The sequence below is a fragment of the Colletes latitarsis genome, chromosome 7, assembly GCF_051014445.1.
Source record: "Colletes latitarsis isolate SP2378_abdomen chromosome 7, iyColLati1, whole genome shotgun sequence".
Taxonomy (NCBI): domain Eukaryota; kingdom Metazoa; phylum Arthropoda; class Insecta; order Hymenoptera; family Colletidae; genus Colletes; species Colletes latitarsis.
Genome location: NC_135140.1, coordinates 14464172 through 14484675, shown reverse-complemented (window position 1 = coordinate 14484675; position 20504 = coordinate 14464172). Strand labels below are relative to the sequence as shown.

General features: G+C 37.4%; 1 protein-coding gene across 10 annotated transcripts in view; it reads right to left on the bottom strand.

Annotated features, from left to right (window-relative positions):
* The window catches only part of LOC143343512 (pyroglutamylated RF-amide peptide receptor), a 58354-nt gene that overhangs the window by 15430 nt on the left and 22420 nt on the right, over positions 1-20504 (bottom strand). For all 10 annotated transcript variants that reach the window (XR_013079982.1, XR_013079983.1, XM_076768486.1 and 7 more), the window contains 3 exons: positions 7906-8027; positions 3331-3454; positions 1350-1555 (listed from right to left, as the gene is read on the bottom strand). Coding sequence is in view for 8 of the 10 variants with exons in the window: in XM_076768486.1 (XP_076624601.1) it covers positions 1350-1555; positions 3331-3454; positions 7906-8027 (452 nt within the window). In the remaining 2 variants the exon portion in view is untranslated. The remainder of the gene's footprint in view (positions 1-1349; positions 1556-3330; positions 3455-7905; positions 8028-20504) is intronic.

Here is a 20504-nt window from a genome sequence, read left to right as displayed (position 1 = left end):
ATTACCACCGTTCAGAATAATTTTGTACGCGTTTTGGTAATAATGCTGAAATAAATTTTACTAGGTATTTAAAATGTAAAGTAATTGCAGTCGCGTGGGTCGGAATTCATGATTGAGCGCGTACAAAATGGCCACGGTAATTAAACTGCAAATGGAAAGAATGAACTAAGAGTACTGTATTTTCTCTGACATGTTTCGCCATTTTACGCGTGGTCTTATTATTTTAAATGCATAATGCGTGTACGAGCGAAAACATTGCATCGAAGAACTTAACGGCACGAGGGAACTAAACAGTTTTTAGGTACTAAAAGTTCAATGGTTTAAGAAACGCTCGAAGGGACGAATATTATATACGAGAGGGTTCGAGGGTTACTTCAAGTGTACATTAGCAGATAAGGGATGAAATATTAGATCTTACCGGTACATTAGTTCGGCCAACCCTGGAAAAAATTTTAATGGGAGATTCTAGAGGCGAAAATAAGACGAAAATCAAGAATATCGATTCGTTGATTGAGGCTTCGTTAAAAAGTTATTAAAAAATTAAATTGAAAAATTTCAAATCGTTCTAAAAAAATTATTATTGGTTACAGGGGTCAATTACAATCATTTTTGGTCAATAGACATACCCTCGAAATCCTACGCAGTTTCGAGAAAAAAATTCATTACCGAAAATTTCACGTCTGACCATACCGTTGATATGTTCCACTGAAATTTCATGCGTATGTTTGAAACATCATAACTTCTGAACGGACTGGAGGATTTTAATGTTTAAACAGGCAAATAACGCGTATTTTAGTGGAGAATATGTAGGAATTCCAAAAATATTCGAAAAGTTGTTCCTTGACCCCGTAAAATGAGAAAAACCCCCTAAAAATGGTCCAATTTTCAGACGGCCATAGCTCCTACAATAGTGAATACATTTCAATGAAACTTTTTTCTAAAGTAGAGCTAATAGATATCTACAAAACAGTATTAGACAAAATTATTAAAAATGAAAAACGGATTTTTAAGAAAAATCGACAGGGGGTAGGTGCCTATATTTTTCGACGAAAATAAAAAATTTCAAATCGTCCTAAAAAAATTATTTTTGATTGGAGGGGTCTATAACAATCAAATTTGGTCAATAGGCATACCCTCGAAATCCTACACACTTTCGAGAAAAAAATTCTTTACCGAAAATATACTGTGTGGCTAGAAATGTTTCTGTAACTTTTTAACGAAGCCTCAATCAACAAATTAGTATCCTTGATTTTCGTCTTATTTTGGCCTCTAGAATCTATTAAAATGTTTCCTAGGGGTGGTCGAACACCCTGTATATAGTTTGTAGGAAAGAAATTTCACAGACTTACGCGTGTCGAGACGTCATATGGTATCGACGTTTCATGACGCGCCAAATCTCCCAACAAATGGCCGTGTAGCAAAATGCCATAACTATCAGGGGTAACACGAGAACCAGCACGAGCATGTAGACCTCGTGTGCACGCCAAAGAAGCCCAGCTTCCGAATCACGGACGCACCAGTAGGCAATCACTCTCAGTCCCACCACTTTGTGTGTCTGAAACAAAGAAACTATCAATGTCAGAAGTTTTTTCATCCAACAATCCCAATTGCAGTAATCGACGAGAAAGACTTAGCTTTTGTTAAATTCTCAGACTCCTAAAGCGAATCAGTTTTATTCTGTGTTATCATTATTTCCAAAACTATTACATCAGTTTTATTTTCCCTCGAATGATTTTGACAAGTTAATTTTCAATTTCGAAATCGAATTGTTTATCGAAAGCTTTCAAAGCCTCTAAATTGAAACAACGCAGCCCTTAGCGACATTCGATAAAACATTGTTGGAAAATAATTGAAAACGCTATTACAAAAAAAGCTCACTACAAAACTGAATGAAAGAAAAATATTTGTATTAATTCAATTATTGAAATTTAATACACAGTTTATGCTTATGGAAAAACAATTGGAGTAGCAATTAACTTAAGAGTTTTATAATCGTTGAAAATGTGACACGAAGTAGATTCGTGGAATAAATGGAAAAATAAATTTCAATTTAAAAATTAAGAGAATACAGTTTACCCTGATTATTTTTTTATTCATTTTTAAATTAGTTGTGATAGGAGATGATTTTGTAAATCTTTATTAGAAGAATTTTATTTTATTATTAACAGCAAGAAACTTAATAATGACTAGAATCTTCTCGTAGAAAGAAATAGTAATGAAACTCGGCCAACGCGACTAATAAATGAAGGTGATTAAAAACGAAACTCGATACAGCTTTCCACTCCCACGCTTTCTTATGATTTGAAGTACTTCACGAAAATTAACTCGTACCGAAGAGAACGATTTCAATAGATCGTAGAAGCAATCTTAATTGAAAGTAATCACGATATTTCAGAAGCACTTTTTCAACAACCACAAGTTTTACGATTCCATATAAAAGTGTTTATTAAAATGTTCGGAGTACGTGTGTGTACACACAAAGTTTCTCTACGACCATATAAGGGAGTTTTATCGTCATATTCACGCCATTTACTTTACGAGATACATAAAACCACGGTTCCCTACATGTTTCATTAATTCTTTCATCCTCCTACCCCACAAGAATGTCCTCGTTTTTTCGTGGAAAGAACAAAGGGAAGTATTTCTCGCGTTGCAACGCAATTCACAGACTCCTGATTTTGATTAAAAGTCGTGCAAAGCAATTGACAAGAAAGAACCAGAAAATAATCACATACTTTATTCTCGCGATCGGTACACAGTGAAAACAGTGACGTTAGTAGGATCGATCTCTTCCTAAAAACGCGACGAAATTCTGGGTTAACGAGGATCGTGTTCTCATCGTATCGTAGAAATAAAATGCCTAGAAACTCGGCATAATCCTGACGACTTGCACGAGAAACTATCCGAACGTGAAAACCGTTGGAAAATACCTGGAAAATATTTGGCGAGGGAAGGAAATCGAGATGAAAGCTAATGTAAAGGACGATTTCGTCTCGATTTTCCGCCTGCAGAAAAACAGACGTTCTCTGCCGTCGTGAAACGAACAGATGGACGTCAATTTTTCGTGCATTGCACATTTTTCTGTGAATATTTTCAACGGCCATTTAAAAGGAGTAGCGGAAATCGAAATCGTAAGATTACACATGTCGAATCACGCTGTGACATTTACTTTCACGAAAAACGGGACGTTAACTTTGAAAATAAACTTTCTACGCAAAAAATAAAGGTATTTAACGCGTTGCAATATTAGCTATAATGAAGCTTAATGGTAAATACGAATGGTAAACATTTAAAATTAATTTAAAATAAAACACAAAGTTGGTTGTTCACCTGTGTGAAGATCATTGGGATGCCAAGCAGGAAGGACGCAACCCAAGTTATAATCACGATCTTGCGAGCCTGGCTTATCGTGCACGTGTACTGCGCCCTCATTGGATGAACGATCGCATAATACCTGAAACACAAACGAAGTTTCCAGTTAGTTCGATATCGATAACTAGGAACTGACACGTTTCTAACGAGACATCTTGTATAGTTTATATCATGTCGCTTAATCGATACGACTTTATACGAGCGAATCGCTGGATCACGGTGTAGCATAACAAGTGAAATTCTCGACGTTGTTTGACAAGGATTAAAAGTTTTCCAACAATTCTTAAATTTAAAACAGTCAGTTCCGGAACGAGAGAGATAAAAGAAAAAAGAGATAAAGGAAAATATATTATGCAAAATGAACTAGGGTAATGACGCGAGAAATCTCCGTGAATGCTTTTCGCATAAATCATAAATAATGCTACTGGGGTCAATAGTAACACTTTGAATTTAGAGTATCGTGATTCTAAAATCATTACAATTAGAACAAAACTCTTTTAACGTGTACACATGCGCGAGAGACTTTCAAAAAACAATCTACGGTCACCTTACGGTTACAGACAACGTCCGCGAATGGAACAAAGGAACGAGTTAGCTTTTTCACGGAACGAATAACGGAGAAACGACTTTTATACAGGATTAATAATGTTTCCATTTTCCGTGACACTGGCAGCTGTTTACGAACGCGGTCGGTTATTTAACAATCAGACGCAGCGTTCGTATTCTCCGAAACAAATTTCAAACAGAAACAGACTCGAACGTCGCCGGTAATATTAAAACGAAAAAACGTTCTCTCCGTACCATACATTCAAGATACGTATGTTGAATAATCTGAACTTTATTTAAACTATTCTACCCTTTTCTATCGCCAAAAATAGACGAGACATTTAAGATGCACGAGTCGAGTGGAACACTCTGTATTTGATGGATCGATTGCATCGTTCTCTTCGATGCACGCCCCCACCTTACGGCTACCCAGATAGAATTTTTCAACCCAACTTCCCACGCGAGCAACAACAAAAAAACAGGACAATCTGTAAGATTTATCAGTTTCATTTCGCGCAGACATCTCGCTATGAACGATAGATGGTGGTGTCGATTCAACGAGCTTGAAAAGGGTGGTTCGATTCCTCCCTGAAATAAAATAAATTTTAAGTATGATCGGGTCGGGGGGAAAAAAGCTGTCTGATCACGCGTTTGAGGCTTCGTGGGGCCATCTTTTATCGGTTCTCTATTAAAGCGAAACGTGAGCGGCAAGCTGGAATCACGAGCTCTCGAGAAAAAAATCATAAATCCATCGACCTAATGCCATCCCAGGTTTTCTAATTATTACAGACGATTTCGTCGGAATGACTCTAACCAGTTAACTTCGTTCGACCTGTATACACGTCAATCCAAAGCTCTATTGCGGTGTGGTAAAATAAAAATTTACTTTCTAAAATGGCTACGTACGTACTTTAATTTTTTTACTATTTCACTCTCAGTGATTCTTATTTTTGTCCGACAATACAACAGTACATAGTAATAGATAACTGTACTTTGTAAACTCACAATTCCCTTCGAATGCTAAAGGTCCACGAATTCGCTGGAATTGCGTCTGAGGGCGTAAACTTCGAGATGAATTTACCGCGTCTCTCTTTAAGGCTGAGTGCTATTCTTCGAGGGAAATTGAAACGGAGATGCTTGAATGCGATGAGAAGAATCTTGGAATGATTTTTATGTTGATTCGAAAGGGAGCGTACGCTGATTTAAGTTAGATTTTCTCCGTTGATTTCGCGGAATAAAATTAATCGAACACAAACAGGACATTTGTAATTATCTCGAGTATTGTGAATCTTTTTACCGAAATCACTGTATAATGAAAGTATATTTCTACAGAAATGTGCTTTCGTCGCTGCACGTGTCACTTAAAATAGTGTAATCGCGTTTCAGGAAGCTCTTTCGTAGGATCATAAATAATATTTAGGTGTTCTGTGCACTACACGGTACGACTCTGTAGCCGAAGGAATCGATATACGAAAATGAAAGCTTCGTCTGATATAGCATTTGAGCACATGCATTATGCAGTGGGGCATAGTTCGCCGAAGAATGCACGCGTGAAAGATGCAACACTCGAGATTGACTTTTCACTTTAAAATTTACTGAATTTTGTACCTTACTTTTCTTCGTAAAATACCGTGGAAAATAACAATGTTAAATTCTGTACATTGAAAAGATGAACTCCTTTGGTCCGTTTAGCTACAAAAAAGAAAATTACGTCCTCGTAGGTTTTTGGGAAAATAATTTCGCATGATAGATTCGCGAGGAACAGCAAAGTTTTGAAGTCCAGCTTTCTACGTATTCCAAGTTTATTTCGCAAAAAAACTCGACAACTTTCCACTACTTTCGCGCAGTGTTTCCTCGTTCATCAAAGTTTGTCACGACGTTCGCGGCGTTATTGTAACGGGACGTTCGATCATGGTCAATACTGAATCGTTCTGGTGTCGCGATGGACGCGCGTTATCGGATGGGTCGCGTAACACGCGCGAAATTTATAATCCTACGGGTCCATTAATCTCGAAAAAAAAAATTGAGAACCCTAAGACATCCAGGCGATAAAATTGTTCAGCGATCTAACAAATTGTTGGGATTGATCGCAGCGTTTCAACGTTGAGCGAGCTCTTTCGAGCGGGGGCGCTGAGTATGTCCAACGAGAGTTGCAGCCGTAAATAACCTAAATTTCAAGGAATTCGTTGAGTGCATCAATTAAGCGACATTGTGCACTTCGAACGTCCAGCGACCATAGGTCAAACGGTTTTCTTCGTCTTCCATTCGTCGGATACACTGTGTACAGTCCGGGACAGACTCGTTCGATATTTCTAAAGTCTGTTCTTCAGTTTTCACGTAAAATTTGCGCAAAAGTGACGGGGATACGACGAATCTTGTAAAGTGAGGCATCAGAACGCGTGGAACGAAGTCATTACGAGCAGTTGAGGCACGGTGAAATGTGACTAACTCTAAATAGCGAAGCGAGAGTTGCCCAAATTGTCGCTTATATTGCAACGTGCATGAGTATTTCAACGGTTTATAATTGCCATCCGTATTTTTTCAAGAAAAGCGACTCGTAGCCAGGACCGAGTTTCGAGTGCAAGAAGCATTCGAACAAGCTGTATCAGAGACTAAATACCGGATTTCAGAAAATCTACACCGAAATTCGACACCAGCAAATGCTTGTGCACAGCGATATCGTTCAGTCTCGAAGTCTCCTTTATCTTTTGTCGACAGCCATGGTCGACAACCGGGGAAAAGAATAGCGAGCGAATGAAAAAGAACGAACGATGCTCGAAGAAAAGGACTCTGTACGATTTTTCGTCTGTTCTGTTCATTTAAAATCATCGATCATATCAGACGTTTCTGCCATTCTTCGACAAATGAATCACAACAGAATCACGATACGTTCTTAAGAGGATTAATACAATATTTATTTCGTATTTTTCGTGTACTATTGTGTTATTAAATTATTAAATAATTCAACGGTGTGAATAGCATATTTCGAAGAATATCTTTCTACAGTTAATAAGCTGTGGTCTTTAAATGCCAGTTGGCGAGATCTGACGAAGAAGACGAGCTTGCCCGGCGGCTTTTCACAAAGCATTGTATTCCACGCTTCACTGGGCTCTAAAGGAGATCTACCAAGTTAGTTCAGTTTATGAATCACGTCTGGGGCTCGTTTTAAGAATCATCGTACACGCTCTTGTTAGACAGACTGTATGATCGGTAACAGACTAGAATTCCACTAATAAGAATCTTGAAGTTAATGTAAAACAGGCGAAAATTCCAGAAAAATATTGCTAAATATTAGTAAGTAATAGGTCAAGAGGAATGGAAATTGAATAGTAAATAATTGAACTGAAATAATTGTTCTACGTATAGAGGCCAAAATAAAATAATCAAGAATATCAATTTGTCGATTGAAGCTTCGCTAAAAAGTTATTAAAAAATTTCAAATCATACTAAAAAAATTATATTTAGTTACAAGGGTCAATTACAAGCATTTTTGGTCATTATACATACCCCCGAAATCCTACGCATTTTCGAGAAAAAAATTCATTACTGAAAATATAATGTCTGACCATAACCGTCTGCTACCCTGAAAATTGAAAAGTTTCAAATCATTCTGAAAAAATTATTTTCAGTTGCGGGGGTAAATTTCAATCATTTTTGGTGAATACACATACCCACAAAATCCTACGTACTTTCGAGAAAAAAATTCTTTACCGAAAATATACTGTGTGGAAATATTTGTATAACTTTTTAACGAAGCCTCAATCGACAAATTAGTATCCTTGATTTTCGCCTTATTTTGGCCTCTAGAACCTCCCATTAAAATTTTTCACAGGGATGGCCGAACACCCTGTATGTTCTCTTCTTTGATAAAATGTAACACTTCTTAAAAATAACGTTATTTACTCTAATTCTGTATTCCAAGGATGTAAAGAACATGTGACGAATTTGTGAGTTACATTTCGTATGAAATAATATCGTTAGATTTACCTTTCAATCGACATTGCAGTTAACGTGACGACCGAACAGATGGCCGACACACTTTGCATATAATGCACCGACTTGCATAGGAACAGACCCATGGTCCACGTGTATGAGAACAGTTTGGCGACCTGGAAAACAAGATCGAAATTTCGTTAGGTTGTGCACAATTTCATTAGAAAATTTCTATCGAAAGAAATTAAATAACAACGGTAATATAATTACGTATGTTTTAAATGCAATCTTGTTTTCTTATCATTTCTATCGTTCGAAAATAATGGAAGTAACATCAAAGTACACAAGAAATTTCTCGACTTAGACAATCGTTATTTTGACGATAAATTGTTTTCGTCTCTCGATTATTGCCACGCGCTGTAACTCGAAGATTATTTCATAACCGCCGTGATTTCTTGACCAGAGATTGAAATAATATCTTCGCTGACCCGAGCGAAATTCGAAACAATACGGGAGAGAACAAAAATCGCACGGCACAATGAACTGCGCATTGAAGTAAAAGAAAGGGGGGCCATCGGAACAAAGAAAGTACAGAAAAACGTTCGCCAAGCTTGAGAGTGTTTCATCAACCCTTTTCAACAAAACGGGGGGGAAAAAACACGTAATCGGAATATGCTCTTTGAAGCTGTTAATGAGCATAAAATACAGTTTGGAGTCTCCGCGTAGTTCAGCGTGTCTACGAGCGGAGTAACGAGTACGAGTTGCGTACAATTAAATTAAACTACTCCGAGTAATTCCATCTGTAATGCAAATTTCTATATACGGCTTTCATGCCGTAATTTATACGCATAAAATTATAATGCACGCTATTACGCGTTTCAGAGCGACGAGAAACTGCTTTTATCGTTTTCTGCGGCTCGCGAACGCGAACTTATGTTATTTTTTCTATGTTAGATTCTGAAATAAGTTTTTAGATTTGGGTTGAACCGACGTGGTTGGTAGATCGACAAACGTGGAATCGATTTAACGCGATCGTCTGCCGATGACGAGCTATCGGACAAATAATACCTCAAGACGAATCTCTTATCGAAGGGAATAAATCTCGAGTCGTCGATAACGAGAGATTCAGGGACGATGGATCGAGGATTCAATGAAAGCAATCAACTCCAGCAAATAGCGAGAAGTATTTTCGGCGTTGAATACGATTTTGATGAAGCGTGTCTGAAATCGCGATAACTCGGATATGAAAAATTTCTGAATTGCTTCTGAAGTGCTACAGATTACGATCGTAGTTTGTAATCGACAAATGTTTGATTCTGTTTTCAAGTTACATCACCAATAAGAGGATTCTTCATTTCCACTCGTGGAAAATAGCAAAGACACGTTATTGTTTACTCAAAAATTATGCTCCGAGTTACCATACAATTATTACAACGCAAATCTATCAATAAAATGCTTTGTATGTGTACCTTTTATTATACACAATTTTTACCAGTAGTACGAGTCAACGATAGATCAGCCCAATCTCTGACAGAAGGCTCTCCATACTCTCAAAAAGATGATATTTGTATTTAATAAAATTCTTAACAGTAAAGGTCAGAGATAAAATACAATTATGGCAGAATCCTGCTTCTGACACCGACTGGTTGAAAGTACAGAATGTCAAGCGGTCGACCATAGAATCTCAAATACCTACTGGATCCAATTGAAACTTCTCGGACTCCAGATTTGTGCAAGCATCCACTTTGAAGTATCTTTTATGCGATGAAATCTTCAAACGACAAATCTTCTCGCTACAGAGGAGCAAGCTGAACCCGATCGCTAGTCAAAGATTCGCGTTTAATTATGTTCGAGAGGCCTCGAGCTGTTTAATCGGTTTATTGGCGCACTTGAGTCGAAAGCGGCTATTTAAATGTCGCGTGAATTAATTCGAACGCGTACGGAGAATTTCGTTAATTGACACGCGCGTGAAACGCCCGCTATTCCAACGATTTCCGTCGCGTTATGCGCTTCCGTGGCGCGAAAGGCGAGCGAAATTTCAATGGGGCTGGTTCGATACGAGCCACGATGTAATCAAGAGACTCTATTCCAGAGATGGAGAACTTCCGACCTTTCGAGGTGTTTTGGGGAGGCCTGTAATGTACATTGGACGAAATTTCTATAGAAACAGATATCTTTCAAATTGATAGCATGTAACACAGTTAATAAGCAAGAATCTCCAAACGCGAATGAAACATTGTTTACTTGATACTTGTAACCACAATCGCCACAATCTAGCGAGGTAAATGGAATTTCAACACGAAGATTTAGTTACTCGATAGAATTATAAGAATGTATAGTTTCACGTAGAAATGAAATGCACGTTTCTATTGCACTAAACAAATTATTTTGGTCTCGAGCGAGGTATTCGACCCTATAAATTCTCTATATCCTTCCTTAGAGAATACCTGTGGCTTGACTCGGTTACTAGAATCTACCTGTGTGCCGCCAAATTATTAACAGCATGAGAAGCGTTTCTCTACCGTCCAAGAATGTTAATTGAAATTAATGCAATCAGCGTGCAGTTTAGTCGATTACGGTAATTGAATGCAGGCAAGCTGCAGTGTAACATGATTACCACTGGCTAGAAAATTGCTGTTTGACGATCGCCCTCGGCACAGATTAGTTTCGCGCTTCTAAAAAAGAAACCTTAATGGGTCCGCCTTAATCGAGCACCGACGTTTCGCGACGAAATCCCATCAATTACGATCAAACAGTTCTATCGCGATCAGAGTTAGGCGAAACTTTATTCGATCAACACTACTCCGCGTAAAACACTTTTTCAACATTTATCACACTAGCTTTTGCAATTAACTTTCGCTCGAACGTTCAATCAAATAGTTTTCACTCGCAACTATACGCTAATGTTTCAAAGATTACTTGAACCAGTATTCTCCGGCTTATTGCAACTTTCTTTCCCCGAGTTATTGTAACGCTGTCACCCCACTCTGATTCCTCGGATAAATGCTTGTAAAAATATCGTTCTACTTAAATAATTATCATCTTCGACGTGAATAATGCGTCGGATTCAACTTTGTTTTCATTTTATATTTTATGCAAATTATAAATTTGTACGACACTGAAATTTTGAAACGAAACCGCTAACAAATTGAGATTTATTCAATCTAAACAGACACTGTTTGCGTAGATTGTGTTTTCAGCTGTGAAAACAATATTTCCACGGAGCATCGGACGTCCGAAATACTTAGAAAGCATTTACGTGTTTTTGTTGCGAGAAGAAATTTATTTTCGGTTAATTTTTAATGCTACGGACTATTCTTTAAATAACTGAATAGTTAAAATAGTTAATAGATAGCCTGGAAACCCCGATGGGAAATAAAAATGGAAAATTATTCCAATGTACGGATACTTCCATAATAAATTATACGAATAATCTCGGCCAAGACTCTGACTTATTTATTGATTGCGCAGAAAGACGCAGCACAGTTGGCATTTCTGCCAAAATCTTCGTTGTAACGTTGATACTGACCTTTAGAACTACGCACGTACATCATTTAATTTTCTATTTAACCGTGCTCCAAGTTTTTCTATTTCTAAGGTCAATCTTTCGCCCCATTAACTCGAATTGTCGCTTAATCCAAAAGATCCCTCCTATCATTGATCCGAATTAACTGGGTTATATTGCACCTATATATCTGAGCAAACTAAATTACGCCAGATATACAGTAGAAAATTAAACACGTGCATGGAATTTAAACGTAAATATTGCTTTATTAAATGTTTGAGTATGAAGCATAAGAAAATGAAATATTAAGTATCACTATTAACTGCATTCTCAATTACATTATTTAATAATATTTAGAGTACATTTAGTGTAAATTGTGTTTTGTAATGTTTTGTTTTAAACAAAAGTAAGCTTGAGGCGTCGCGTCGGTCACCATGTGTTTTTCATTTCGAAATTTCTCTCAACTACAATTCTTTCTTTCCTTAAAAATCTACTTCTCGATTCGTAAACGTTACTGACAATTAAGGGATAGTGACAAACTAATTAAAATGGCACACCGCACGAAATTAGCAAACAAGTGAACTGCCAATGATGAAACTATTGGTCATCTAGCACGATCAATTCATTAATATTAACGTAATTGCTTAATTATCACGTTGCTGTGGCCAGCAATGATTACGAGCCGAAGACCACAAGAGGAAATGGGTTATTTCGATTAATTTATTTTACACACAAGGATAATACCGTGCTTAATTTAATCCTTTTCAATTTTACGATAACGTGCACGTGCTCGATATTCTTAAATCAGTAATTTAAAAAATATAATATCCATTAAAATTTGTTGTTCGACCGGTTGAATATTTTGTCAATCGATCAGAAAATTATAGTTTGGTTCTTCCTCTATGTATTTTGTTTGATTCGTTCGATTCGGTGGTTAAGTAAATAAAACAAAATATACGTACGAGAATACGGTTCGATCGATCAGTAAAATGTTGATGTCGGATCTATGTATAGATCTCGACGAATGATCGTCGATAGGAAACGGGGAAGTGGGGTTAACAGATAACAGGAGAAGACAGGAAAAGCGAACGTAAATAATATTAACTCGTCATTCGCTGTAATTAAGTTAGTCCACCGTGTATTATCGTACGTTGTTATCATCCGCGTTGTTACTGTCGCATCATCGTATTACGCGATAACAGCTTTCCTGAACCGCGAGATCGATATTCCTCGCGGTGGTATTGCCTTTTCAGCCATGTAATGCGAATAGGGTGGGTGTCATTGTTATTCAACTCCCTACCTGGCTCGTGTAACGAAGTTTCAATAAAGAATCGACGAACGATATGAGTCTAGCAGGCGAAGGAATTACTGTCACGCGAAACCATCCCGCGGAATTCGAGATTCTCGTCACGGAATGAACATTTGTCTCGTGTTATTACCACCTGAAAGATACTAAGAAACTTGTTGATCCTAGATCTTTGGATTACTGATATCTCTGCCCTCCAAGTGGCAATCTGTACAATTTTCTCTACAGAGATCGAGAATTTATTACAATAAAATATCTTTTTCTTTGTTCAATTATTGCTCCTTTAGTAAAGAAAATCGAAAGTAAACGATTAATAGAAACAATATCATTCATCAAAAATAAATTGCTCTGGAAGCATAATTGTGTTTCCGATAAATTTTAATAATTACGAGTTTCCAGTTTGGAACTCCGACCAAGATTTACTGAAGCCTTACTAACGAGTCTACTAGTAAAACCTGGAGGAAACAGCATTTAATTTTGTAACAATTTGTTTCGAAGTTCCAAACTCAGTGTTATTAAAATTATTCAAAGTCATTCAAAGACAACTGCATAGGGAAAAGGAATAACGAAGTAAAAAAGACTTACTTCTTTCAGAAAGTTCTACGTGAAAATCCTGAAAGGAAAATTTCAAGAGAATTCGGACTTGATCAGTTCCATAGAAACAGGACGAAGTTTTAATACGAAATTCAAAGGTCTACCTCTACATTCGTTCAACGTTTTAATATCGTTACTTGAATCAACGAATGCAAGTAAAGAAGCAATAGTTTGTTAAAATCGGCGACAAAGTTTATCGATGTTCGCGATATTGTTTCCTATCATGAGAAAATCTATCGAACAACCAAGATAACGAGACAATTAAAGGACATCATTCTGATAATAGACCATTAAACTCCCCCGACGTTGGGATACCTTAATCGTAAAAGGGAAACCTTATTACGCTCTATGTCCGATAACTGGTTTACTGATTACGCTCGGGAAACTAAATCGCGTTAATAGTAAATAATTATATGAACACATTAGCGGTGCGTTGTTTAAAAGAGAAATAATTGCATCGGAAAAGTAGGTTAAACCGAAGAGGGGAAATTGCACATCGCGAACAGGATAAAGCAAAATTGAATGCAATGCGTTCCAAACATAAACACAGGAAGTTAAAGTTGACAGCGAACTTCAGCGCATAACTGTTCCAAAAGTAGCACAACCGAGTTCGAGTTACGTAGATAGCCGGTAACAGACATTGCTACGAAATTTAGGATGCTCGCAAAGGGTCAACTTTACGACGCTTTAAGTACCTGTAATTTCAATAAAGCATCGTTCAGAAAGTCTTAACATTTCACGAAACTACTTAGAGCAAATATGGAAATACGGTGTTTCGATGGAGGATCTCCAAAATTGTTATTTTCTTAAAAATAAACTTTTTGCAATACCTCAGCTTCATAAATAAAGAACAGGTTCCCGATTCCATTCGTCATTTTCCATAATAGATCTCCTAAAAAGAATGAACAAAAAAGCTTGGACCACAGTTTGCGACTCCCCCTTGTAAGAGCAATGGCGAAAATGGCCCTGTCCAGCTGTTGCACCCTGTCATTCGTCACAGATCGTTTTCGATCTTTGTGATTTATTACCTATACATATTAAAGTCGCTAGGAGTATCCTCGGCAATTCCAAAATATTATTCGAATACACGAATCCCAATTTTGCGTAGCTCGTCCCTTGTCGAAACTCCAATCATGTAGGATCGTTTAGGGAGGTTTCTTTTTGCAAAATGGGCTAATTCGTACTAGTATAGGGTTTCTCTCACGAGGGAACGTGGCTCGAGTGTACTCGCGATTATCCGTTCACGGAACGTTTCGAGTTTCGATCCCCGTGCAACGACCCACTCGTCGCGATTGCAACAATATGCACAGATGCACTTAGGCACGCGCGCTGGTTCGTTATACCTACGGTGCCCTCGCCGCCAAGAAGATTCAAGAATAATCGGCCAAGTGGCGGAGGAAACTTGAAAATTCGTCGTGGAAGCTACCGGCAGTCGAGCTACGAACGCTGCAGCAATTGGATTTGACTCCTCGTGCCTCGAAATTTACTTTACACGAGGAATTCTGTTAGAAACTGCTCCGACTGTTCGTAATTTATCTTCGACGCGAGATACGCGGGATATCCGTGAACGACTAGCGGACTATAGAAACTGAACCTAATTATTCGCGGGAATTCCCCATGCCTTTGATGGCGGAAATTCGTAAGATCGTAAAGGGAATGGCGAAAAAATGAATCAAGGAAAGCTCATTTGCAGAGAAGATTACGTGTTTTGTTATCACGTTACAAAGCAGTGTGTACTGGCACCGTGTGCACAGCGGGTGTAATTTTTGCTAGCAGCCATATCAAAGCGTTTGGAAATTTCCTACAATAGAGATTGCCTGATACGAGGTCGTCAAAGTGTCCGAAAAGGCGAATTTTTTCGGATAATGGATCGACGAAATTGTCGTCGGTGGACTTTGCACTTTTAATATACGAAAATAAACGCAGTCGACGCTCGTGTGAAAATTCATAGACAACCCGTGTCCTCTGCAATGGAGGCTTTATACTGTTTATTTCGTAGTAAACATGCGAGAAATTTGACAAATGTGACAAGTTTCAAGACATTCGCGTATATCACTTTGTACGCGAACAAGGGAGAATGGACGATGCGTGAACCGCTATGAATAATGGAACGCGGAATAATAATATGCAATTTCTCCTCGAAGAACCCTAAATTCGAGAATTTCTTTGTCAAGGAAACGTCACATCAGGATTCTTCTTACTGATATTAGATTTGACTTTCGGAACATCGACTCTTATTACTCGGTTTCGAGTACCATATTTTTTTTTTACGTTTTTGTCGTAAAAACAAATCTCCGTACAAGCATCGTTGCTTCACGTCGGGCTACTTTAATTTTAAGATTTGCTTTAAGAAAAACCTCCTTATCGAGACGACAGAAATTTAATAAAAATTCCGCGCGACTACAGTTCCATTTTTTCTCTAGCATTTTCATTTTGCCGTAGCCACGCACAAAGAGCTGGATACGGAAATTGTTTTTCTTTAGTTACGTAGATATTTTCCTGGTCGTGATGTTATTATAAAGAAAATCTAATAGAACGACGCTAAATTGAATGTTTCTAAGGGGAACGGTAATACGTAGCGTCCCGACCAACAAGCACTGTCCTAACCAAGTACTCATCCACTATCGATCCACTGCTGCTAATCGATTGGTTGCAGTTCGAGTGCAAACACGTTTCGATTATGCCTTCATAAACAAGTAACAACCAAATTTCTGCGCCTACGTACCGTAGAGTTCGACAAATTTCCTATTCTCGAGCAACGAATAATATTTAACCCTTTATTGGCAAAAACGTTTCAAAATATGACGATACTCGAGATTTTTTTATTTCCTACAATTTTTCGAATGGGGACAGAGAGATCATTTTCGTTGTCGCGGGTTCACGAGACAATTGTTAGAGGCTGAAGAAAAAATCATCCACGGGAGACGGTCTCCGTGCAATTTCACCATTTACTCCGTTTCCCAGCGGCCTATTTTTCCTACCAACCGCCATCTTCTCTTTCTCCTTCCTCGGAATACGAATGGCTGCTCGTCAAAGCGTCTACGGACTTTTTACCGAAACTCTCATGGGTCTGACCCTCGAAGAAATTAGGTGAAATCACATATGAGCAACAAACCGGCTCTCCGGAAGTCCGAACGTTGCAGAAAAGACACGAAGATGCAACGTTTCGATAAACTGAATGCAGCGAAAAATATGAACTCGTAAAAGATAGAAATTTCAAATCGAGTCACGTGTCCAACGAAATTCAGATTTTCATTTAGTGTTATGTCGTATCAATTATATTTATTCGTTATGTCCTTTTTACGAAAAAAATTCTGCGACTAGTATTGGGTCGGACGTTATACTTTCAATAAAGAAAAACCACATTCCCCTCGACTTGGGAAAATTCTTTCGTTCTTCCTTCAATATGTGTAAGATAAAATGTACGTCGTTCACATGTCAATCCGCCCTTTATTCATTTTTAACCCTCGAAAGCCCGATGGTGTGAAATGAATGCGGAAGAGGAACGCAGAGCTATTTTGATGCACAGTGGAATTTTCAGAAAGAAATTTTCCATCAAATTTTCACATTTAATACATACAGAGTGGCTTTACATTATTCTGCTGTTAGAGAGCAAATCAAATAATTTGCTGTTTAATATAACGTTGCCAAATAGAGGGTGTTCGGCCAACCCTGGGAAAAATTGTAATGGGAGATTCTAGAGGCCAAAATAGGACAAAAATCAAGAATACCAATTTGTTGATTGAGGCTTCCTTAAAAAGTTGGAGAAACATTTCTAGCCACACAGTATATTTTCGGTAAAGAATTTTTTTCTCGAAACTGGGTAGGATTTTGGTGGTATGTCTATTCACCAAAAATGATTGTATTTGACCCCAAAACCTAGAAATAATTTTTTTAGAATGATTTGAAATTTTTTTTTTTCGTCGAAAGATTTAGGCACCTACCCCCTGTCGATTTTTCTTAAAACTTCATTTTTAATTTTTAGCAATTTTATTTGACGTTCTATAGAAAAGTTGCCTAATACTTTTTTGTAGGTACCCATGAGCTCTATTTCAGAAAAAAGTTTCATTGAAATATATTCACTATTATAGGAGTTATGGCCGTTTGAAAATTGGACCATTTTTATGGGGTTTTTCGCATTTTACGGGGTCAAGGAGCAACTTTTCCAATATTTTTAGAGTTTCTACATATTCTTTACTAAAATACGCGTTGATTGCTTTTTTAAACATTAAAATCGTCCAATCCGTTTAGAAGTTATGACGTTTTGAAGATTCGCATGAAAATTCGGGCAGACATTTCTGGCCAGAAATTACATTTTCGGTAAGGAATTTTTTTCTCGAAAGTGCTTAGGATTTCGGGGGTATGTCTGTTGACCAAAAATGATTGAAATCGATCCCTACAACTGAAAATAATTTTTTTAGAACGATTTAAAATTTTTTAATTTTGTCGAAAAATTTCACATCTACTTGAATTTTTTTCTCGATACTGGGTAGGAATTCGGGGATATGTATAATGACCAAAAATGCTTATAATTGACCCTTGTAACTAAATATAATTTTTTTAGTATGATTTGAAATTTTTTAATAACTTCCTAATGAAGTCTCAGTCAACAAATTGGTATTCTTGATTTTCGTCTTATTTTTGCCTCTAGAATCTCCCATTAATATTTTTCCAAGGGGTGGTCGAATACCCTGTATATTAACTTGTTACCAAAAGGAAGGAAAACAAAAAAATATAGAAGTTTAAACGAAAATATTATTTCCATTATTATTATTTTTGGAACGTATTCGTCTCCGTTAATTCAGTCTCGCCAAATTGCATTTATAAACGAAGAATCGAATTCGCGAGAATTTTTTACGAGCTTTATACGACGCATTATTCTGTCAACAACTTTCAACATGTCCGTCATTCCGTATAATATACGAGATTATTATCATTTTTATTCGCAACTATGTCTATCGTTAGACCGCGATTCCCCCAAGAGTCCCTTCGAGAACGGTCATTTCCTTTGCAATCAAAATTTATGATATCGTCCTGGAATCCAAAATAGCGGACGAAATGATGAACCAGGTCTCGCGGTTAAGTCCAGCCGAAGATACCAACGAATCCTCTGTACGAAACAGGAACTCTGAATATTCCACTAAATGCACGACTAGATTCACTCTTACGAACTTTTTACTTCGTATTTACTACTAGTTTTTACGTGAACGATGGACAAAGTACATTTGCAAGAATATCCTGTTCAGAGATACAAGCAAAGTAACGAAAGAAACGTAATTATCGTTTCGAAAAGTGATCGAAACGTTTATGAACGTTCTCTGTTTAGTTGCCATTGGCTGTTTGTTTCGCGATCGAGGAAGAGGTTCAAAGGGAACTGCAATGTTTCACGTTTATCCAATACAAATCGAACAAATGAAATCACGCAGTAAAGGGGCACGCGGACCATCGTTCAACACGTTCCTCTCCATAAATTCTACAGCTGCACGGCAAACAATGCCGCGAATAGGATGCATCTAACAACCGTATAATTCATGGTTCACGTAGCACGATAAGACTGACACTGGCCGACCATTGGCTTCGAGTTATAGACGTACTGATACAGCGTCGATATTCATCGCCAAACACTATACCTGTATCAGTAGAGATCCCAAACAGTGTTAGTAAGGCAATGATATCGACACAGCATGAAGCTACATCTACATCGAACATTTGATATTGTTGTTGCAAGTTCCAAAACATTTTATCCACACTGGAGCTGTGTAATTCGAGGAACATTTTAAGTTTCGTTTCAATATCGCGGCAGTGTTTGCAATCGTTGCTTTAAAATGAACTTTCGCATTCTACGATATAAATTTAATAACTTATCAGCAAGAACAACAATCATTGGTAACGTTCCAACTCGTAATGGCAGTCGAAGTCTGCACATGCTTTCTTATTTTCTTTTCTGCGCGTTCGTTACACTTATAAAAGAAAACTTTTGTTTCGCCACAAAATCACTTGCATTATAACGACAGACAGTAAGTATTACAATAAACGAGACACGTAATCTCCTTACTTTTTAAGTACGTATACACAGTACGCTCTAACGGTTAAAAGTTAGTTAATTTAAAGGAATTTTTAAACGAATGCTCGAATCATAAAGCCGCCAGTGAAATCGAATAATTCTGCACTGCTAAACCTGTATTTTTGAAAGGTCCTCGATCCAGTACATTTTGATAAATTCAGTAGGATTATACGAATGAAAATTACTGAATTATCGATAGAATTTGTTTACGTTTTTATGGGTTTTGTGTTTCAATTTCACGTTAATAAAAATCTGATGATTCTAAATTGGTAAACCGTGAACCGTGTATGTATCTCTATATAATATTTACTAATTTAATACAATTTTTTCTATCGCTAAAACTAGAAAAATAATTTAAGGACCATTTTAGGCGTCACTTTTCGTATATGTATATGAATCACGTCGGGCAATAAAGTCGTAAGATGAAAGAAACGACAGACTACGCCACGAATTCGCAAGAGGAAGTTAAACGACAATTTTATCGCTAACATTCGCGTGTTAATATGACAGTTTGTCTACAAAGCTGCCTCAGAATGCGCATAACAATCTCCCGACTACAGAAGCTTTCGGTTAATAAATCATCGTGCCAACTTCGCGGAAACAATCTTGCTTCCCATAACACGGCGCATGAAAATTCCTGCCAAATATGAACGTCGCTCTAGTAGCGAATTCCAGTACGTACAGTGCAACCAAAAGCATTCGCGGAACGCGGTAAAACCATAATTCGCTGGTTTAATCGCTTTCAGCCAGAAAATTAATTTTTATCGGGGAATTCACACGTTTTATTACCTGGGATAATTTGAAACTCTTTTAGTTTACGTTTCGTTGGGACCGTCAAAGTATTGGATCGTGTAACGAGTCCTTAGACTTGATATTAAGTATTTATAAATATTCGTTTAAATGATATTATATGTCATAGTATCACATTGTCAGTTTGGGAAGATATATAGTGCGATTTATGGATTATAAAAATGCGATTTCGCGAGAGGCTCTTCCGAATAACTACTCAATTTCATGAGCTGCGCAACGTCGTAAAAAATTCTAATATATATCCCAAGTTATCTTCGAAAAAGGCTACTATAATAAATCCTATGGTAAATTATACAGTAACCTCCATACTAGGGCGAGAAAGAAAAGCCACTTGACAGATATATGTCCCTGACGTATAGAATTGCGATGTGTAT